Here is a 23,700-nt window from a genome sequence, read left to right on the forward strand (position 1 = left end):
ACTGGGGTTGTTTAGTCTGGAGAAGAGGAGGCTGAGGGGAGACCTGATCGCCCTCTACAACTGCCTGAAAGGAGGCTGTAGTAAGGTGGGGGTCGGCCTCTTCTCCCTGGTAACAGATGATAGGACGAGGGGGAATGGTTTGAAGCTGCGCCAGGGCAGGTTTAGGCTAGACACTAGGAAAAACTTCTTCACCGAAAGGGTTGTCAGGCTCTGGAATGGGCTGCCCAGGGAGGTGGTCAAGTCCTCATCCCTGGAGTTATTTAAAAGAAGGATAGATGAGGTGCTTAGGGACATGGTTTAGTGGTGGGATGTCAGGGTTAGGTTAAAGGTTGGACTCAATGATCTCAAAGGTCTTTTCCAACCAAAGTGATTCTATGATTCTATGACCACAGTGCTTAGCAGTGAGATTCCTTCTTCCCTCTGTTTCTGATATTTTTTTTTTTCATGACTGTGGAATTGAGATCAGTTTTTTCAGGCTGACATTCTCTCTCCTCTTCTCTTGGATTGTTTGCCCTGGAGAATCCAGTTTGATTTGTCATTAAACCTTGATTAAAGGTGTGGGTTTTTTGTGGGCATGATTAACCTAGATGGTGGAAGTTGAGAACATCACATAACTTTCTTTCAAAAATAAGCTTCTATGATTCACATCTACTGGGCACTTCATACTATTTAAATCACAATTTCATGTTTTCATGCCAATTATGTATTCAGACTTTTATTTTTCTTTGTTTTCACTTCTTTGAGTATTACATTTGGAAAGTTGATGACAGGTGAGTGCATGCAGGTGGATGCAATCTGTTCTCTCATTGCCTGTGTTCAGATTGATGGATGGTGTGCCCAGACAGAAAGAAAAAAATGAGTTCTATCACCCTCCAACAAACTATTTGCAAAATAGTAGCTTGCTTTATTAAAATTATTTTCTTGATATTTCTCTACAGGGGCTGTCATCAGTCACCAAGAACAATGGACTACTCAATATCACCTTTAAATATGACAGTAAGTTGAAAATCTGCATTATATTCACAAAAATCAAGGACCCCGTCACAGTGTCAATATATAGCAACATGTCTCGTAAAAATGGCTCTGAGAATAGCATGACCTCTTTAGTATTGACATAAATTTAAAATCTAGGTTTGTTTCTGCTCAGTCTGGTGGATCTCCTCCTTCCTGTCTTTCACTGTTAATAAAACAATCTAATAATTTGTAGTAGTTTCACTTTCAGATTGGCCTACATTATCTGCCCAGTATTTGGCTGGAAAATTATAGAGAATGATTTTATTCTGTGAAAGAATGTAGTCATTGAAATGTTCATTACACACAGAGTCATAAGAAACAATTATTTCAAACTTTATACATCTTTTCTCTGATGTGTAATTTTGGGGGAAGATGATGTAAAGCGTGTCTCAAGGTAGAAAATGAGTAGTTTGTATTTGTATGCAGAGAAAATATTAAAAATGTCTTTGCAAGAACCAATATTGAATATGAATGTTGAAGATGAATAGCATCTCTTCAGCTAGTTGAAGTAGTTGGAACTTTTTATTAGCTACAGTGTTAAAGGGCCAGATTAGTGGAAAACTACTGCCTATGTTTTCAGTGAAGTCAGATGGTTTTAGTACTGTAGCAGATGTGGTCTGTTTTGCAGCTAGACTAAGAAGAAAGTAATCTCTACAATAATAACAGTAAGAAGCAGGTTGCAGCAATAATATTTCAAACCTCTTCAAACGTCTGCTAAATGGCTGTTGTTTTCATTTTTTAAAGGTTTTTGTCATCTGTGTTGTCAGTAAGGTGTGACTATTGACTATATTGGGAATTTATCCTTATTTGGGCAGTTAGTGGCCATCGTCAATATAAGCTCAATGTACAGTCAAAAGAAGGTCCTAATTTACAGCAGTAATGTTTGTATTAATGCCAGTGCAAGTCACAGGTTGGGGTTTTTTGCCTACCCAAAGAAATTACCTCAGAGGCTGAATGTGGGTAAAATTCCATCGAGAGCATGTATCAGGAAACCTAACAATAGTGCTTTTGTTTCACTCTGATCATCCTTTTGTTCCTCTATTTTTACCTTAATTTCTGAATATGCAATCCTTCACTGAGGTGGTTTTTTAATTTAATTTTATGTCAATTTTTAAAATGAGCAAAATTTAAGTATGTCAGATTGTACAAGAGGTAAGTGGTTGCTACAAAAGAGTTAGAATTTTTTATCTACATAAAGAAAAACAGGAAATAATATCAGTCAGAGATCCCGACATTAAGTTAACACAATGGAGTCTGTTTAAGTCCCAGTATCTGTCATGTTTTTTCCATTAATTCTGGCACCAGGAACTGTGCTTAACCAATGACAAGTGTTAATTCAAAATTCTGCTGGCACTGCATGCTTCCTGAACAAAGGAGTTACTTGAGTTCTGCAGTACTAGGAAAAGTTCCCTGATATCAAGGCTAAAGAGTTTGTATGATAGGGAAATACGTATTTATCGTGAATAAGCCAGCACAAAAGAAAATTTCGCTTGCTGGCTGTGATTTAAAGGCTTTTATTTTGCCACACAGCAATTCTAGCGAACTGTGTTTTATGTTGTTAAATTAGTTGGTTAGATTATTTATTCAGGTGAAAACCAAATGTTTGTATGTTTTAGTAATTCACTTGTATTCAAGTAAAAAAGTGGTTTCCTGAAAAGTGCCATTTTCCCCTGCTGTTTTCTTCCTAAATCTGTTGTTCTTTAAAAATGTAAATTGGTGACTCACAGTCAAACTTAAGACATTTGTGCTATATTCCATTTTGGCAAATTGTCATTTGACCATAAAATTTTAGTAACCAGGATCCAAAATCTTGGGCTTGCTATTAATTAGATCCAGACCTAGCAAAAAACTGTTACTTCAAACTTTCCATTGAAAGAGATATTCTATTCTCCTAAGAGGAAGTTCATGCTGTCATTGAGTTTCACTCGTAGCAACAGAATTCTACAAACAGCAGAGTAAGTACCAACTGCCCAGCTTTTGTAAAAGGCAATGTTGTACACACTGTTCTATTCTTTTTTGCATGGCAGTTACATAAAAGACCCCTTACCGTTGTTATTCATAGTAAAAAGCCATTTTCTAAAACTGCTTTTCACTTAGTAATTTTACTTCCTTGCCTTTAAGATCATATCTCTGAATTAAATTCAAATTTTCTGCATTAGTTTATCATAACACTTGGTTTTTCATGTTACATTTCTACAAACTCTGTATAGGCAAATACATAGCATATGGATGATCTCAGTTTTTTAGAACTAATAGTCAGTGATATATAGTCTACTGGTCAACTTTTTCTGGAGTTTGTTAGCTTCACTAGTTCAAAAGCAGAATGTTTGTGCATACACATCTTCATGTATACTGTGCTCCAGAACTATTGAATTCTCTGGCCACTACTTCTCTTCCTGCCACAAAATAGGAGCCTAAATATTGTAAGGCTTTAAAAGTAATACACTTTGGGGTTATTTGTTTTGTTTTGAATGCATAAAGACATGGTCAAGTTCAATAACAGTCAGGAATGTTTTTGTTACATTTTATTTTCTTAAAGCTAAGGTTTTCTATAATCACATGTTTGCTGAGCTGTAACTTTAGGGAATACACTGTATTTTGTCAGGATAACAAGACAAAACTAGTTCTGACTAGATCCAGTTGCAGGAAAATGGTCTACGGGGACGTGGCTTCTGAATGGATGGCAGAGATAAGATAGATTTAGGCAGTAGGTTCCTTGTGGTCAGGTCAAGTAGTACCACGGTTAAAAAGCACTTCTTGAGCACCAGTTCTGAGGCTTCACATTGTTCATTGTTCTCGTACGTGCCTGATCACTGACCAACATTCTCTTGCTCTAAGCACTGTATATACACAAAATTAATGTCACTCCTCATATTCTTTCGAGTAATTAATAAGGAAAAGTTGTTCTCTGTTGGGAGTCTCAACACATGTCATTTTCACTCTTACCGTGGTACAGGCCACACTGGTATTTTGAACTGGTAATTTCCTTTGGAGTCCTGTGAACTAGGGATTTGCAACTGGTAAAAGTGGTTGTGCTCAATGATTTGTAAAGTTTCATGTTTTTCAGTGTCCTGAAACAAAAGCTTCGTCTAGATCTACAATACAGTACTTATTTTTATAGAATAAATAGTGCACATATACTTTTGCTTTGCTCAGTTTCAAAGAAATGTTAGGAAATTAACTTATTCTTTACTTATGTGGAAAGATGCAGGTCATGTTGGAAACTGGTTGCTTGAATAGATCTTTAATATTAGGTGCTGTTGGCTGATTATGATTTACTTGCTCTGGTATTGCACAAGAACATCAGCTAGAATGTTTTTCTTAAAAGTGTTTTTTTCTCCATATTTTTAGACTGCACACCTTACCTGAATTCAGTGGGAAAACACGTGATTGGAGATGTGCAGAATATAACTATCAGTCAGTATGCATGTTATGAACAAGTTGCAGTCACGATACTTTGGACAGCAAATGCCATCGGTAAGTAGTAGAGGGAAATGGACTAATTCATCATGTCATTGGTAATAACTTCTTGATGATTGCTATTAAGTAAAATAATTAAATTATGCTTGGAATCATTGAAGCAAATTGCTTAAGAAGAAAAAAATTTTTAACAGCTTTGCAAAGCTGCTATTTTTACTAGCTTACTTGAAATATCCTTAAAACTAGGATGCTCTCTGCAGCCATATGCTGCTTTTTACTATTCCAATTTGCTGAATTTTTCCTGCTCTTCAGAACTGTGTAACAGCCCTGATTTTGTTCTCTGCCCCGAGGCGTTAGTGTATTTCGGTGCCGTTGATTGAGTTTAATTGCCAATACACTTAAAGATTCTTTAGGATGCAGATTGTCTTACGGGTGGAAAACATTATTTAATCATAGCTATGCAAACTTTAATTTGTTTCCTTGTCAGGTCTGGTCACTAAGAATATGCAAACAAATGTCACTGGATGTACCTTGTTGCCCACTAGAGCAGTAGTCTCCAAAGTGGGGCATGCGAAGAAAATTTTAGAACTTCTATTTACATATTTTTTTTAAAATCTTGAAAAGAAAAACTAAGCTTTACTAATATTGAATATATTGACACTGGCACCCTTGCTTGGGCTTTATGTCAGATGTCCATGTTTCACATGCAATTCATGAGGTATCCTGAAGGAAGAGTGGGTGTTCTACAGTGTGGAGGGGTTCCGTGGTGCCCTCACTCTTTCATTTGCTTTCAGCATATCGCAACGTATTGCACTGTATGTGTGTCAGGTTAAGTGGATTTACTGATTATATTACCTAGTTTTAATTAAACTAACCATCATGATGAAACAGACAAGTGGCTTAAGATAATCGAAGATAATACTAATAACGTGAGCACATGTGAACAGCAAGACAATAGTAGAACTGACGGTTCCCCTACTCCTAGTACAGTCTCTTTGTCAGCCACATTAGAAGGTAAAAAACAGTGACTGTCTAATCAGTTCTGAAAAGAAGTTGGTCAAAATTACCAAGACTGTTTGAAATACAAGTTTACACCTGCCATTGTTAATGATGAACCTTGCCTTAAGCGTATAGTGTGCCTTGAGATACTAGCTAATACTGTGAAGCGATGAGGTTTAGCAAGATAATTGAAAACTAAGCATCCGGAACATGAAGACGAACCTCTTATGATTTCTTCAGCAATGTTTGCAGCCATGAGATTCTCAATAAAGTACAGAATTTCACTAAACTTAATGGTAAATCTTTAGAAGCCTCTTTTTGTGAAATCTCTTCTGAGATTTCTTACTCAATAGTGAAAGACAAAAAGCCACATACCGCTGGGGAAACAGTTGTTCTTCCTGCCACAGTAAAAGTGGCTGAAATAATACAGAGAAATGTTGGAATGAAAAGGATTCTGGCATAAGGTTACAGAGGTAGCACCACATATGAAATTCAGTCATCGCATCATTCATAGGGAACTATTGCAGTAATGAAGTTAGAGCCAGAAGTGCACAGGATGTCATCAGAGTGATTAGTTTTATAAACCCAAGACATTTAAACAGTAGAATCTTTACAATACTTAGTAATGAGATGGGGAGTGACCATGAAAATCTGTGCCACTGGGGGTTCACTGGTTATCTTGTGGCAAAGTGCTTAAGAGTTGTCAAACTCAAATCTTTGAGTTAAGCATTCTGCTTTCAGAAAAAGGCAAGTGTTCCAAATTTGTTGGCCTTTTCTATGATGACAAGTGGCTGTCATCCATAGTTCTATGCTACTTAGCAGATATTTTAAAAAAACCCCAAACAACCAAAACCAAACTTAATTTGTGTCTTCAAGGTAAAGGTGATGTTGTAACAATGAGTAAGAAAGTAACTGCTTTTCAAAAGAAACACGTGCTATGGAAAGAGCTTTTTGACAGTGGATGCTTGGAAATGTTTCCTCTGCTATGTGATTTTGTTGCTGAAAACAATGCCAGGTTCTCACCTATAGAAACTCTCTTATTTTTACACTTAAAAAACCCAGGAAACAGAATTTCATAGCCTGTTTAAAAATCTGAATTCAGAGTTTCAGTGGGTTTGGAACCCATTTCTTAAAAATGTAAAAATGCAACACATTCTGATTAGTTTGCAAGAACAAGTGACGTCAGGGAAGATAGGAATATGCTAGCCAAATTTCCATAAAAACCTTTGCATAATTAGAGGATGGAAGTGAAAAATGAGTATTAGGATTTAATAAATTCAGCCAGTGCTACACTTCCTCCATTTGGATCCATGTATCTTTGTGTGGTTATTTTTTAATGGCAATGACAGCCATCCCTGGAGGTATTTAAAAGAAGGGTAGATGAGGTGCTTAGGGACAAGGTTTAGTGGTGGGATGGCAGGGTTAGGTTAATGGTTGGACTTTATGATCTTAAAGGTCTTGTCCAACCTAGACGATTCTATGATTCTATGATTGAAACCAAGTAATGAAATAAACTGAATTTAGAACCAGACCTTCGAATTGCCATATCACAAAGAGTTAAACGAAGATTTAAAAAAAACCAAAACCAAACCCAAAGCATATTCAGTTACAGAGCTCTCACTCAAAAGTATTATTGCTAATACTTTTAAGCAGGAACAAAAAAGGTTTTTTGTATCATTAATAAAATAGAAATTATTTTTAATAGCTTTTAATAGTTTTAATATTTCTCATGCTTTTAAAATTTGTTTTTATGTATATTTTAAAAAGTATGTAATATATTATCACAGTAGTGCATATGTATATTTTGTAAATATACTGGGGGTTTGTGCTCAAAACTTTTTTGTTGGCAGGAGTGCAGGATCAACAAAATTTGGAGACTGCTGCACCGTGGTGCACTCTCTGTACCAACACCTGCTCATAATTTCTTTTTCTTCACACTAATTAAGGTCCTAAATAGAGTAACTTAATATAAACTCATTTTTTTTTAGTTACCAGTGTTTAGCAAATGAAAGAGGTGGAGTTCACTTCTTGAATGTTTTTAATACTTCATTAAAGAATTTTAACCGCAATGGTGCTTTTCTGTATCAATGAAATAATTAGAGTTAAGCTCAATACTTTTCAGAACATAAGAAATAAATTTCTGTTTTAGCTTTTTCTCATACAGCAGAGTCTAAACTTGATATTTCATGGGTCGTACTCTCTTAAAAAGCTTTTAAATCAGGGGTTTTTTTTTATGATTTAGTGAGAGCTGGAAGTTCCCATTTATGTGATAGGATTGCATCCTAAATGATGAGATATGGCCACTAATGCAAGGGTGTATTTATTAAAATTGATATAAATTTTTTAGCCTAGACCTGCATTTATTAAATGAAACATCTGAGATAAGAAAAATTGACATTTTTTTGTGGCATCCCAGTATTAGATCATGCTTTCATAATTTTTTAATTAAAAATAATGATTAATTTCTGGGGTTAAAAAGGGTATATGAAAATTATACTTAATTCTACAAAACTGTGCAGTTGAAAGCATTCAGTAATCTTCAGCTGCAGACTGGATGAATCAAATCTCTATGGGAAACAAAGCTTGGTGTTCTTTCTTGTAATGATCAGAGGTTAATCCTTTGGAAAGCGTGAGGACAGAACTGCCGTTGAAACATCTCGGGTAACACGGAGCCTGGACACTTTCTCTTTCATGGTCTTCATGTAAGCATAAATAGTGCTTTTGTTCCATGGAGTATTAAGAACACATTGGACAACTCATGGTCTTTATCTTCTACAAGATTATACAACATTAAAAAACCCCCTCACAAACCCATGAAAACTAGTGAAACAGAGGAGGTCCATGGAAAACCATACATTTGGGATTTTTTTTTTTTATTTGACAAGCATAACGTAAACTCAGATTAATCCATTTTGCGTTCTGTAGAATTTATCTTACAAGGGCTGTGGCTGTGTGTTCGATAAATATGTATTCTGCCATATGCAATTAGATGGAGTAGTGGTAGTTAGTCTCGAAGAACTATGGCACGACTTTGATACCCGAGTCACAAAACTATCACAGGGTGACACTCTAGCATTGTCCTGTGACATTTGCATCACTGTGACTCAGTTTAGTCATGTAATGAAGTAATTCCACAATGACAAAATTGCAAAGAAATGTAAAGACACTGTGCCAAGAGTTAGTTGTTTTAGAGTAACTTGAAAAAAATGGGTGAAGTTCTGGCATCAGTTATAAATAAGTGGAAGCATTCACTCACTGGAATAAATTCCATTCCATTTAAGTCAAGTTTTCTGTTATCTCATGCTATACTAGAACCAAAGAGGTTGTAACAGCCGCTATCACTTTAATGTGGTAGTCTCAGAAATGAGAGGAAGATGTTATAAAGGAGTATTTCTATAATTTGCTAGCAATATGTTCTATTTCATTGCTAATAATGGAAATGTGAAGTTACTATAAAGTATTCCTGAAGGTGACAAAGGCAATAATAACTTATATTGTAGTGATAATCTGGAAGCCCCAGCTGCGATATGGGCCCCTCTGCTCTAAGCATTACACGAGTATGTAGTAATTGCAGCCTTTGCCAAAGATTGAATTCTAAATAGGCAAGATAGAAAGTGTGGGAAGAACCGACATACAACAACAGGTATTAAAACACAAACATATTTCATATGAATGGTAAGTTTTATTTTTAAAGACAAATGAAATATATTCAGATTACACAAAATACCACATTATGCATTTTGAAGTATTAGTCTTCTATTTAAATGCCCTGCTGTTTGCAGGGATTGAATACCTGAAAGGATTTCGAGTAATACTTGAGGAGTTAAAATCAGAGGGAAGACAATGCCAGCAGATGGTTTTAAAAGATCCAAAGCAGCTCAGCCCCAGTTTTAAACGAACAGTAAGTGCTTTATTTCAAGAAAAGTTTCATTGTTGATTGGTTATGTGAATAGTCTTGAAAGTGTTTATATGCTGCATATATATCTAAATATATCTCTGTTTATGCATATACACAATGTGCTGTTTACTAGGATGCAGGTTGCTTCCTAAAAGTATTGTTCTTTAAGCTAGTGATAGTTGTTGATCTAGAGACAGATCTATTTGCCTTCTCTAGAAGCTTTCCTGAAGCTGGAAACTGTAATTTGGGTGACTCTGGAGTACAGGTGCACATCTGTAATAGTCCATATCCAACTCTGTATTGAGATCCCTCGTGTCAATGTGTAATGGAGGGGTAGATAAAGGATTCTTAATGTATTAATTTCTGCTTGTGTTTGCAAAACTGTGGGCCTGTTTTGAAAGATATAATAGCTGATTTTAAAGTATGTTGCAATCTTGTCTTTTTGTAGGGAATGGAGTCCCAGCCCTTTGTAAATCTGAAGTTTGAAACAGATTACTTTGTAAAGATTGTTCCTTTTCCTTCTATTAAAAATGAAAGTAATTATCACCCATTTTTCTTCCGAACTAGACGTAAGTATTGCATACACTATAGTATTACATATCATCTCTTCACCAGTGGGTACCCTCATCCCCAAATCCCTCCAGCTTTTTCATTTTCCCAGCAAAGGAATGTAGAAGATGGTGATGTTAGAGGAGTCTGGGTTAAGATAGTTACTGACATAGTCTTGGAAAGAAGTCCTGGGTGTTAAGTGGAAAGAATTTGGATGCCACAGATAAGTCTGTGGTGTATGAGAATATGTGTTTGGCAACAAGAACAAGAAAAGTCTCAGGTAGGCCTGAGGTTATTGCAGGTTTGCCTATAGCGGGATTACTCCCATGGTTCTCAGGAACATTTGACTTACAAAGATGGTTTGCTCCTTCTCCTTTCTCAACATTGTGAAGAAGATCAGGTTGGTTTTGGGTTTGAGATCACAGTTTCAAAAACAGGTATCTAGGGGTAGATATAGATGAGTACCTATAAAATTAGATAGCAACAAATCAAGTTGAATTTCTCAAAATTACTTAGCAATTCTCATTGGAGTTAGAAGAAACTTGAATAAGCTTCTCAGTTAAATACTATCATGAGAAACCGCAAGTACCTTTTGGGGTGAGTTGTTGATATTTGTCCTACTTAGTTGTTTTTTTTTTTACCCTATAAAACTTTCTTAAAATATTTTCAAGTCTGTCACTGCAAACTGCAATCACATTTGTCTCACATATATATAAAAACACATAGTGCTCAGCGTACTTATTTACTCTGAGTAAATGCATTTAAGGCTAGTTTCAGCTTCCTTTCCTGCTGTGCTATGCCCGGTGCTATCCCTTTTGTCTCATTAAGGATTGCTATTTTCAAATGAATGAACCTGTGTTTCTCATATAAAGATGAGAAGGGACTTGAAATCATAACAAAGAAGCTAACTTTGCAAAATATATTTGCTCCAGGCATATTAGAGACTGGGAAAGAAATGGAGATACTGTCATCAAAATAATGAACTCCCTTCTTTTGCCCTCATTCTTTTTCTATTGAAATAGCATTGCATTTTGGTACTGCATCATTAATAATTTTTGTATGTATTTATAGCATGTGAATTATTGCTACAGCCAGAAAACCTTGTCTGCAAACCTTGTAAGTAAAATGTCATACTTCCTATATGTATCTTAGCAAAAGTTACTGTACTTGAAGAGTCATTTTTTTCCAATTCATTAATATCTCTGACAGACTGGAAGCCAAGGAATCTGAATGTTACCCAGCAGGGTTTTAACATGCAAGTGTCCTTTGATCACGCACCTCACAACTTCGGGTTCAGATACTACTTTCTTCACTACAAACTGAAGCACGAAGGGCCATTTAAGCAAAAGACCTGCAAACAGGTACGTCACTGAGTTTTGCACCTCTTAAAAGGACAAAACCTATCAACATTAGGTGTTCTAAGGTTTTATAGGAACTTGAAAAACTTAATATAATATAGAATACTATCAGTTTAAAAATTGTTAAACTATTTGGTACTGTTTATGTAAATAATAATTGTATTATGATAGCACTTATCAGTAATCACCAAACTTGAGGGCCTCTTTGGAGCTGGATAGTATAAGCAAACAGGAAGAGACTGTTCTCTCTCTTGAAGACCCTACAACTCATTAGTACTTCTAACTGCAGTTTTATTATTTTTGGTTTACGTATTATTCCTACTTTTTTATTTCACCTTTGCACCAGATTTGACCAATTTATAGATGACCCATCTGAGATGGTATCGCAAGATGGCTCTCATTTTAGTATGTGCATGGAATTAGGCTCTCTGTGATTTTGTACAGCTGTGTGCCTAAGTCTTATTATGGGAGCTGCAATTTGCTGTATTATTTTCCTTAACTTTGGTTAGGATTCAATGGCAAGTTTGTTCTCACTGGGCAACCTTTCATCCTAAGTCTCTGAAAGCTAGGCAGCTTCAGGGCATAATGTAGAGTTTATATATTAGATCAAACTTTTAAGATTCTTTTTTTTTGGCTAATGAATCATACTTCAGTTTTGCAGGCAGAGGATTGTAGTCCTTGCATATTTGAATGGAGAGACTTGAGTTTTGCTGGTTAAAGGTGTCTTAATACAGGACGGAACTGTGTATTTCTAAATCAATGCAAATGTATTTTTTATTGGGTTTTAAAAGTACATTAATGACTTGCGAAGTATTCTCTTTCTTTGATGTAGGAGCAAAACACAGATACTACAAGTTGTATTCTTCAGAATGTGTCTCCAGGGGATTATATAATTGAGGTAATATTTATAAATAGTCATTTGTACAACAGCTAAATGAGTATGTTAATGGAGGAATTGACTGAAATTGAAGTTCTTCAAGTCACTTTTTGGTAAGATTAGACTTCAGGCATCCCTACTGAATTACCTTGGGCAAGTAAAAGTTTTTAAACAGATTGTTCTTGACCTTTCTGTAGCTTTGCTTCCCTGAGTGCATAGCAGTTTCATCTGTGCCTTCAAGTAAAGTTGTGGGCCTGCAAAATTCTTGGACTTTGATTTTTTTTTTTCTTTTAATTATTTTTTTTTTTAAAAAAAACCTGGAATTCTGTAGTTTGGTCAGTTTTTACTATACTCAAAAGATGGGTATTTCTCCTGATGGTAGAATGTGAACTCTGAAAGTTAATGTTAGAACATTAGACTGTGTACCAACAAAGGCAAATGATTCCACTAACTACTAGATTGTGGTCTTCTTTAAATTTTGAACAGTGAGTTTCTTCACATTTGGTCATGAAAGCTGGGACAGTTGTTTACGTATTGCAGAAAATAAATAAAATCAAATTTCCACATAATAAAATTCTACTTTTACTTTTTAAAGCTGGTTGATGACACTAATACAACAAGGAAAACAATGCACTATGCGCTAAAACCAGGTATGAATTTTGTTTTTTAATCAGAATACAGTATTTACCTTATTAATGTAAATTCATTTTTAATTATGTTGGAAATTAATCTTGATTTGGCCTCTGTGTGTTTGCCGTAATCAAGAGTACTGAGGCAATTGTGCTGTGATCTTTTGACCTAATGAAAAAAGAGTAGACATGCACACTTGTACCTACACATCTGCATCTCTGTACATTTATGTTTAGTACAGTTTAGATCAATACATAATTAGAAATCTTTGTGGGAAACTCACTTTTGTTTCATATGGATATGAAGAATCATAGCCTGTATCGTAATTGCATGCAACTGATGCATGCAGTAGTGTGGAAATAATGTAATGAAACTGTGAGAGCTGCCTTAAATGTGTTACCTGCCTGTGTAGTTCAGCCCTGAAATGAAATCAAGCAATCTGGAAAACCTGTCAGGTGAATGCTTAGCACATCTGTGTTTCAGACCGGTTTCTGAGAAGCTCAATAGGGATTTCAGAATGTAGGTGCAGACACAAAACATAGCTGCAGATGACGGCAACGAGTGAAATGGACTGAATCCTAATGCATGTTGCTAAACGTAATCTGTGCAGGAGGACAAGTTCTTTCTAAATGGCTAGTTCAGCACTCTGGAACAAAAATCTGACAGGTCCAAATGACTATTGCCTATCTTAGCAAAACTAGACTTCATGTAAAGTTCTCATGGGGGGAGGTATGAGTTGGCATACAGCACTTGTTAGTCACTCTAGTGCTGTCGTGGTGGGGGCAATCAGCATAAAACCTATTTAATATGGAGCAGAACATGATGATTCTTCTGTATATTTGAGAATTACCTGATAATAGTGTACTGCAGCAGTTTTACATTCCCAGTGTGAAGATTTGGTTAGATAATTATAATGCTTATGCTTATTTGCATATGGCTAATTCTACTTTATTTTTCAAAGTACATTCTCCGTGGGCTGGACCAATAAGAGCTATTGCCATTACAGTCCCTTTAGTTGTCATTTCAGCATTTGCAACGCTTTTCACAGTGATGTGCCGCAAGAAACAGCAAGGTAAGAGTGTTTATTCAATACAAAGTTCCATTTAAAGATGTGTTTTTGCAACCAAAAAAGTCTTAACTGGTAGGTTTATTCCAGAAGTATCTTTATCTAAACAGCTTTCTTCTCCTTTCTACCCCCCCCTCTCTCTCTTCTTCCCCACAGCTTTTCTGTGTGTTGAAACTTGTAGCAAATACTTAATCAGTTTGATAGTAATTTGTTGCTGTAGAAAGTATTGTATCACAAATCAAGACTTCAATGTAGAAAGGGGAGAACAAAAGACCTGTTGGGAAATATTTTTGGTTTCAGGTTTCTTTATATTTGTGAAAGTACTGCATGACCATGTAGAATACAAACAGATCTGTTAATTGGTGTATTTTAAACATTCCCTTATTTAATTCAGAAATGTCTAATTCATACTTCTTTTAAACCAGAAAGAAAGTAAAACCATGTAATACCAATACAGTTCTCGGCACTGTCTGGATATTATTCCAGATTTGCTCACTTTCCTGGAAGTTGCCTTTATACTTCATCCTAAGCCATCTTCCTAAATTTACTCTAAGACTTACTTGCAGATGTTTCTCTAAATTAGATTCCATCCCTCTTTGCTGACTTCTCTCTCCTCTGTGTCCAGGAGCTGGCAAGCCACATACGTGTTGCATTGAGATGTTAAAAATCAATTGGCATTTTTTGTAGAATCTAGGGAATCATGTGGTTTTGTGAATACGGAAAAAGAGATTACTTCCCCAAACCTCACGTATCTGTGTTATCCATCTGAATTTTGGCACTGAGGTATACTGCAAGTGCTATGTGCCATCTGGGTTAAATCCTTTTACCTTCTGGTCTTCTGTGTCTATCCCTTTGCTCACAGCTAGCACAGTTCCAACAAAAAACCCAGACAAATCACTAAGGATTTGTCTACAGAGAGAGTTGTTCCAGAATAGTTATTCCTGATGAATTGTTCTAAATTAAATCCCTAGGTGGATATTTATATTTTGAAATACCCATGCTTTATTCCAAATTAGCTTAATCAACTGTAGGACTAGATTGAATTAGTCTGGCATAAGATGAGACTTCTATGTGCCAGCATGAAAGCATCTATACAGTGAAAAAAACATTAATAGCTATTTTGACTTAAATTAATTATATCTTAATTCAAATTAATGTCAAATTAATGTCTAAACATTTGTGTGTATATATATACCAGAGAGATACTGTATTATGTTCTGAAGGGATCTGTGTTCCTGGAGTTTAATATTCTTAAATGGCTTGTGTCATGTTTTCATTAAAACGAGATTTTGTTATAGAGAAACTCTTGACGATGATACATCTTTAAGGTTTATAATATTTGAACAAAGAGGCAAAGCTGGATAGAAGTGAAACTGCCTCATTCTATTTATAAAATAAACCTTTCTTGAGTTTATCGAGTTGTACAGTAATAACTGCACATTTCACTTCCAAAGTGTGTTCCACATCTGTAGCAAGTCATAAGCTGGATAAATAGAGTATGTGCAACTTTTCAGGCTGGAAAGGAAAAAAGTATCTCTTGAAAACGGTCATTATAGTATGCATCAGTAACAAGCCTACAAAAGTTTAAAACAAAACAAACCCAAGCTTTATAGTGTGAACTCTCTTTCTCTCTTCCAATTTAGAAAATATATATTCCCATCTAGATGAGGAGAGCTCAGAATCTTCAGCATATGCTGCAGGTCTCCATGTGGAAAGACTTCGTCCCCGGCCAAAAGTGTTCATCTGCTATTCCAGTAAAGATTGCCAGAAACACATTAATGTCATCCAGTGCTTTGCTTATTTTCTTCAGGACTTTTGTGGCTGTGAGGTAAACTCAATATTTCTTCTGTAAACAGTGTTTCCTTAATTGAGAAGGCAGCCCCCAAACTCATAACAATATGTGCTTGAAAATGGCGTATTTCAGGCTCTCCCTTCCACAGAGAAAACTTTCATGATTTTTCTAAATATTGGCTATATAAATTTTCATTACTCAGGGAAAGGAACAGATCATAGCCTGCGTAAAAAAGCAGAATAGTGGAAAATATGTACTGCATTAGTTCCAGGACTTTCATTCAGCTGTGTTCAGCTTGTTTTGTATTAACTGCTTTTTCTGTTTAGTAGGTCTTGCATCTTTATGGTTGGCAGCCACAAAGAGGTATTAGTGTCTACCTGATATATTCAGTATTCCTAAAATATGTTTTATATTGTAATTTTAAAGTAGTCTAATTATCAAAACTCTAACTCATAGAGAAAAATCTGTGTAATTAGGATTAATTGTTGACATTATGTATTAATTTTTATTGGGTTTTATTTTTTTTCACCTCTGTTCTGTTCCATACATGTTGTAAAATCGGCACGTCTTTTTCTTGTTTTTGATTTAAAGCTATGAGAAAGACATTGAAATTACTACTTGGAATGACTAGGCTTAGAATCTCAGACTGCTTTCTAAAATATAATCAATATGTGGCAGGTCTTTCACTTTTCAACTATAAAAACGCAAGACAATTGTTAGCCTGTTGTTGCTGCATTTTAATCCTGCCACCGCGATTATAAATGTCTGAACTGGAACTGGTTTTTTCAACTATACAGCAAGTCTGGCCTCTAGTGGCCAAAACCAGGAACACGAGCGATGCCTCACGTGTTGAGGGATGTTCACAATTTATCCATATGTTTAAAATAGTTTTAAGTAAGGTGTTTTATAAGTAACTGATTTGAATCCCCTTGTTAGAGATGTACTTCAGCCCTGCTACACCATACGTCTTTGGAATAGTGTTAAGGCGAGCTGTTACCGTTACAACTATGTGCCATGGAACATACGGTATCAGGCATCATTTAAGTTTTATGTAACAAAATATTGATAGCATCTACATACAGAAATAATATGTGTTGTTATTAAAGCTGTGGATTTTAATATAAAAAGTGATGCTCAATGCATAATGAAACAGATTCACAAGTATTTTTCATATGGAGTTGGAATGTTTTCTCATAAAGGACAAAACCAGTGGCATTTAATAGCTACTCGAAATAATAACTTGGCCGTACTAAAAATCCTTTCTCACAGGTAGGAGATCAGACAGTGTTTTGAAGAACAGAAACAAAAACAGACACAAAAGGAAATACTACCTGCATTGTACCTACTTTATCAATGAGTATCTCCCCAAGGAGCTGTAAAATTACTCCTCTTCCCCGTGCATAGAACACACCAGTTCAGCTGGAGGGGACCTGTGGTGATCATCTGGTCCAACTGCCTGACCACCTCAGACATGAGTACTTCCTTCTTCTAGCTGACTATGTGGTGACAGTTTTCATGAGGCCTAGTGTTCTAGGCATCCACCTACTCTCTGTCTTCTGACATGGCAAAACTCTCCACTCTGTTGTGGGTGAGATAGCAGAGCAAAAATACTTTGTTCTCTGGAAAAATGCTTGAGAGAAGACTTTATGAATGGGTTTGATGTGTATCTATTATGAAAGTTTTTTGCATCTATTTTTTTCTGTTATTCTACTGCTCATTCTTTCTTTCATGAGATAAAGCATTGTGTCCTTCATCTTGGTGTACACGGGTATTTCAAACCACATAGAATGTTCAGAAAATTTGACAAAGTACAAAATAAAACAACTCTTAGGATAAAATTTTCAGAGCTTTCTTATCAGAGATAAGCTGCTGCTGCTGTTTTACATCCTTACTGAAAGGACTTGATGTTACAGGCACTAATTATGTTTATATCTAGATATGAATATTCTTGGCATCAGACTACATTAATATGCAAAAGATGACAAATGCATATGGATTTCCATTACATTTAGCACATTAAGAACCCAAATATACAACAGTTAAATTGCTTGAGGCAGGCACAATACATTGTTTATTGTGGATTGATGATACCTAATTTGATCAGATAAGTAAATAGTAATTTCCGGCCACATTTTCTTTTTATTCCCTGAGAAATATTGCTGTGTACCAAATTCATAGTGGTTTTATTTTTTAAGGAACTATCCAGTTTACACTCAACTACTTGGCTTTGCACTGTTACTTGTTGGTTCCATAAATTTATACATAACACAGGTATAATTAGGTATGTTTTTCTTTTAACTAATAAAGAAGTAGCAAAATGGGTTCATATAGTAGCTAGCATTCTTGTTTTTAAAAAAAAAAAAAAGTAGTCTGGAAGGTTTTACTTTTTACATTAGCAAGTCACCCAGTTCCTCAGCCCGTTGAAATACTCAGTCTGCAAGCAAAGTTTAGAATGAATGTGAGGCCTTGCTTATTTTGGTGAATAACTGCTGACAGTATCACTGACTCCAGTTGGTCCACTATCAATGGTGTGTTAATTATTACCTATTTCTCATTTAAAACAGCTTGTATTTGCATCAGGGACAATCTATAGTTAAACTCATCATTAATTCTCAATTATCAGATAAATACAAGCTGAGTCACTGAGTATAACTCATTCAAATTGTATTAGTAAATATATCTAATAATCTAATAATGAATATCAACCAGAATATTCTTTTCTTTTACCAGAATATTCATTTCTTTTCTAGGTGGCTCTAGATTTGTGGGAAGACCTAAAAATTTGTAAAGAAGGTCAGAAAGAGTGGCTTATTAAAAAAATAAATGAGTCCCAGTTTATCATCATTGTGTGTTCCAAGGGAATGAAGTACTTCGTTGAAAAAAAGAACTGGAAACACAGAGGTGTAACCAAAGATGCAGGAAAAGGAGAACTCTTTCTGTTCGCTGTCTTGACTGTTGCAGAGAAGCTTCGTCAAGCAAAGCAGAATTCAAATGACCTCTGCAAGTTCATTGCAGTCTACTTCGATTACTCCTGTGAAGGAGACATCCCTGGTATTCTGGATCTAAGTACAAAATACAAACTCATGGACAATCTCCCTCAGCTGTACTCGCATTTACACTCCAGAGATCTTAGTGTACAGGATTCAGAGGTGTTCCCTGTTAACATTAGTAAAAGGAATTATTTCAGGAGCAAATCTGGGAGGTCCCTTTATGTTGCCATTTGCAATATGCATCAGTTCATTGATCAGGAACCAGATTGGTTTGAGAAACAATTTATTCCCTTCCCTCCACCTTCTTTATGTTACTCAGAGCCTGTCATGGAAAAATTTGATTCAGGCTTGGTTTTAAATGACTTGGTGAATAAGCAGGTGATGGATGGTGATTTTTACCTGAAAACAGATATAAATATTATTTCATCTGGGAATTCAGACTCTCACTGTACAATTCAGCACTTAAACCTTGGAGAAGATGTAGAAACTCAGGACATTCAAGGTGGTGGCAGCTCTGTTCTTCAGCCGTTGTTACACATTGTTAAAGCTTCAAATCTTAAAGATATGCCTCGAGATTCTGGAATCTATGATTCGTCTGTTCCTTCATCTGAATTATCTTTACCTTTAATGGAAGGACTATTGACAGACCAAATTGAAACGTCTTCCATTACAGGGAGTGTTTCTTCGTCATCAGGTTTAGGTAAGATACAGCAGTGTTTCAGAAATTATATTAAATTATTGTGAGTATATTTCTACCATCTCAAAATACTTAAGATATGTGAGGAGCCATATAGATGGCTGCAGAGGAAGGTAAACATTGTATAAAGATGGTAAAAAAGGTAGGTTTTGGTAACTTCAGAAAAATTAATCTTTTCCTTAACTTATTGGGGGGGGAGGATTCTTAACTAAGTAAGATTTCACTAGAATTCTATTAATAAGTCACTTCTCTTTAATTGACCTATTATTGGAGAGACAGCTTCTTTCTTCTGGGGACTCCTTGGCAGCTGGGATACTCAGCTGACAGCTGTGTGGCTTAATCAAGAGGGTGATACGGTGAAGCATTCTTGCAGAATGGCCATAAATCTAAAACTGACGTCCCGTTTTGCTCCAGCACATACTAGAACCTTTAGGGATATAGTCTGTACTGTGGTTAACTCAAGTTTCAGAATGACATTAGGCTTCTCATTGGATATGGGGCTTGGGGGAAATGAACAAATGGGTTTCAGTGGAGGAATTTAAATGCTTGGAAGACACTCTCCAAAACAGGTACCCGCTTAGACGCCTACAGTTAGAAGGTGTAAATATTGCCTCAGGCTATATAAAAAGCTGATCTGATGTTACTAGTTACAGTACATTGAACTGGTGTCACAATTACATCAGCATGGAATGTTCCAGCAATTGGAACACAGGATAAAACTGCTATTTCAGATTTTCCTTAAGCATCTACAACAGGTGAATATTGTATTTTGACGGTGGTATGCTGTTCTGCTTTCTTGAATGAATGTTGACAGTGAGCTGATTTGTTAGACTTTTCTCTTGGCTAAATGAATTTTGTTTTTTTATTATTCAGATGATTCATAACTAATGTTTGATGCCAGAATTATCTTGGAGGAGAGAGAATATAGATGTTGATTTACAAATAGAGCATCTATATCTATAGGCTAGATAGTCTATAGGACAAAATAACTAAAACCTGAGAACTTTTCAGGTGGAAAAAATACAAATTTACTGATTTAATTACATCAGCCACAAATACTCTGTTATTGTTTCATAAATTCTTTAATTTCCTGCCGTCTTCTAACCTAGCCTTTTCTCACACTTGTGGCCAAAATTACAGATTGTATCTGTAAACATTCAAGTGTTGGATAAAAGTAGGATGCTAGTTTAAAATTTATGGCATTTCTGTAAGAATGCTTTACCAGTATTCCCCTCCTGATTCAATCGCAGAACTGTCAGCTGGGTATCCCAGCTGCCCAAGGAGTCACTGGAAGAAAGAGGCAGTCTTTCCAGTAATTAATTTTCAAGTCACATACCTACTTGTTAACATGTTTCAACCTCGTGTAGAGGTTAAAACATTATAGCACTAGCTGGTAGAGTTGCATCTTAACACTGATGTTCCAACATCTTAAGAAACCACAGTAACTTCTGCCATTTTCCCATTCACTGTCCCTGTCCAAAAGCACCACCTTGACAGACTCCGAAGCCCCCCCCGACCCACAGCACAGTCCTAATTAGGTGCAGGGTACAAAGGAGACGGTATCTAGAACCGAGCATCATCTGCCTATTAGAGTGCAACCCATCAGGTCTTTTTACTGTCCCAGACTTGCAAAATATTATAGCCCTAATATTTATATGCATAATAATGAGAAGAGTAGGTAAAATTTTTTAGCTTTTGTTCTTGTTGTAAGAGTGACAACATGTCCAAATTCTTACGCTGCTATTTTTTATCCATGACTTGGTCAGAACAGAAGTGACTAGAGCTGTCATTTAGTATCTCGGAGTAGATCTTCCCTTTCTTCTTTAAAGACAGTTCGATTTAATCTTTTGAATTAAAATCATAAGTCATATAACTTGTAATACTCTCTATCTTTCAGTGCAGTTCATGTGCAGACTACTGATCTGCAAAGAAAAGATTCTCAAAGAGATCGTTGTATTGAGCATCGTCAGCTGAATTTCAAACCAATTTAATTCTGAGGAATTATCAACAACGAAACCTTTACTAGGTCCATTCATTAATAAGATCTTCTTTAAGAAGCCCTGCCTGGGGAGAAAATTTATATTAATTCTTTAGATAAGGAGTTACTGAACATGGTAGTTCAGCCTCATGAATGTTTGGCATTATGGTGCAGAGGCTTTTCATAAGTTTTCGTTGCATTTTTTCTAAAATGCTGACCAAATACAGAATCAATGTTTCAATTAATGAGCCTCACTCTTTTTCCTTTGACAGGGGAAGAAGAACCTCCTGTAATCACTGCTACAAAATTCTTAGTGCCTGGAATATGTAAAGCAGAACTTCATTGCCATATCCATACTGACGAACTGCAGGCAATTGCTCCTTTATAATACATTACAACATTGTTATGCATTGCCACTTTATCAACAGCCTCTGTTTGTGCTTTAACTACCACACTGTCTCAGCACTAAATCTACTTGAAGGAACAAATACTTCCTGAAGAAGATCTGTTATTCCTAAGGGATTTTTCTGTGGCCAGTAAACTTGAATCTGTTGGTCTTTATATAAAGTCTTTCATAATTTGAAAAATGCAGCATGGAAAAATAGATGAGAATACATTTCAAAGTTATTCCTATTACTAATTTAAACATCATGATATTACACTGTTTACAGATGTCATAATCAAAATTGACTTTCTTTTGGTAGGAATAATCTTGCAACTAGCTTGGAACATTAACGTCTTAGTAAAATTTGTAGTCCAGCCTTTAGTTTTAAGTGCTGACATACTTGATGGCAGGAGTGTTGTAGTCAATGAGAGCAGGATTTTTTTCAGAAGCAAGATAAAATGCCAAAGGTGAGATGAAGAAATTCTCCATCAGAAGAAATAATTTTCTTCTAGAAATGTTTGAGCTTCTTTTCTCACAGTCTCCTCTCTTTCCCAAATGTTAATGTGTCTCCATATTTAATTTCAGATAAAGGCGTATCTCCCTCTTCTGTGTGATTCTCCTATCTCTTCCCTGCAATCTGGCTATGATGATTCATGAATAGTACCATACTGAGTCTGAAGTATCATTTTTATAATAGACAAAAATATAGATCCTGCATATGCTGAGTGATACCATGGAAACCAAATTCCCTGTTTTCTTCCTCGAAGGGCTAATACAAAGAATATTTTAAAGAGATGGGGGAAGGCAGGCCAAATTTTGTATTCAAGACATCATTCTGGATTTGTTCAGCCATGAGATGAGTAGGCTTTATGGGGGATTTGATAATATCCTTCAAGGACATGCTGGTACAAAATCCCCTTGGGTAAAAGAAGTTGAGAAGTAGTTAACAGGCATGAATAGTTTGTGTTGTTTTGAGCCAACCAGTAAATGGAAGCCTATGAGTTATTTTGCAGTTATTTTTCACACTACTTATCATTACTTAGTGATTAAGATAGTATACTATTACTAGTGTTATATTAACAAAAGAATGCTAAAAATACCACCGGACATGTTTTTCTAAAGACACAGAGTGTGGATGTCCTTTCTTTTGCAGTGACCAGGTGGGTGTACCATCATCCAAAATATCTCTGCTGTTTTCAAAGAGCAACTTTTCATAAGTAAAACCCATCTATGTAACTACAATTCTAGGCACAACTATAATAAGCATGCTAACAGCAAATAGTCAAGGACACCTTACCAGTGTGCCTCTGCTAATTTTGCTCATGGAGTCAGATTCTGTCTCATTTAACCTGTCTTCACATTCCACTAACAGGAGGTTACTTTACGAATACATCAAGGGAGAACTCAAACACCTCAAATATTCTCTCAATTTTGATAGATGAGAATTAGCCATTGCTGTTACATTGTATTATCCATTTTAATAACATGAGATAGAACTATTAAACCAGTAATTATTTTGGCTGAATAGCTTTAAAGCTCCTGGGGTTTTTTTGCGTCAGTTTATATTTAAGTGTTTGAATTCCAAACAAAAGATTCTTGAAATTGTTGTCACAGATGGAGTAAGAAAGTGCTGTAACAATTTGAATATTACCATTGATCACAGAACTCCAGCATGCTTTCCAGTTGTAATACGGAATTCTGTGATCAGCTAGGTGTATGTGTTCCCTACTCCTGAATTTGGAAGAATTTCCTGAATTTGGAAGAACACTAATTGGAAAACCTCAAACTCGCAATACCTAAGTAAATTTAGGTAGTTTTACGTACATAGTGAGTCATCTGCACTTTTGATGATTTTTTTTTTTTTTTAATGCTTTGGCTGTAGCGAAAGCAAAATTCTTCATGTTTTCCTGTTCTTTGAAGTAATACCTGGTTCAAACTAGGCAAAATAATCTTGAGTAAATGTTCCTCCGCTAAATCCAGCTATGAAGGATCCCGATTCAGAGCAATTCTTGCTGTTTTACTAGAGAAAGAGTTTGGATTGATAAGA

The 23,700-nt window shown here is 35.7% G+C and overlaps 1 protein-coding gene across 1 annotated transcript; it reads left to right on the forward strand.

Moving 5' to 3' along the window:
- The first annotated feature begins 944 nt into the window (after positions 1 to 944).
- Positions 945 to 21,656, forward strand: IL17RD (interleukin 17 receptor D). Its single transcript, XM_035894838.1, has 12 exons — positions 945 to 996; positions 4,366 to 4,491; positions 9,216 to 9,334; positions 9,780 to 9,900; positions 10,952 to 10,996; positions 11,090 to 11,241; positions 12,071 to 12,136; positions 12,711 to 12,765; positions 13,707 to 13,817; positions 15,455 to 15,639; positions 18,354 to 19,293; positions 21,541 to 21,656. Exons 3-12 carry the CDS (start codon positions 9,287 to 9,289, stop codon positions 21,654 to 21,656), a joined length of 1,839 nt encoding a protein of 612 aa, XP_035750731.1. The 5' UTR covers positions 945 to 996; positions 4,366 to 4,491; positions 9,216 to 9,286.
- The last annotated feature ends 2,044 nt before the right edge of the window (positions 21,657 to 23,700 follow it).

The sequence above is a fragment of the Egretta garzetta genome, unplaced genomic scaffold (genome assembly GCF_000687185.1).
Source record: "Egretta garzetta isolate BGI_Z169 unplaced genomic scaffold, ASM68718v1 scaffold215, whole genome shotgun sequence".
In the NCBI taxonomy this organism is placed as follows: domain Eukaryota; kingdom Metazoa; phylum Chordata; class Aves; order Pelecaniformes; family Ardeidae; genus Egretta; species Egretta garzetta.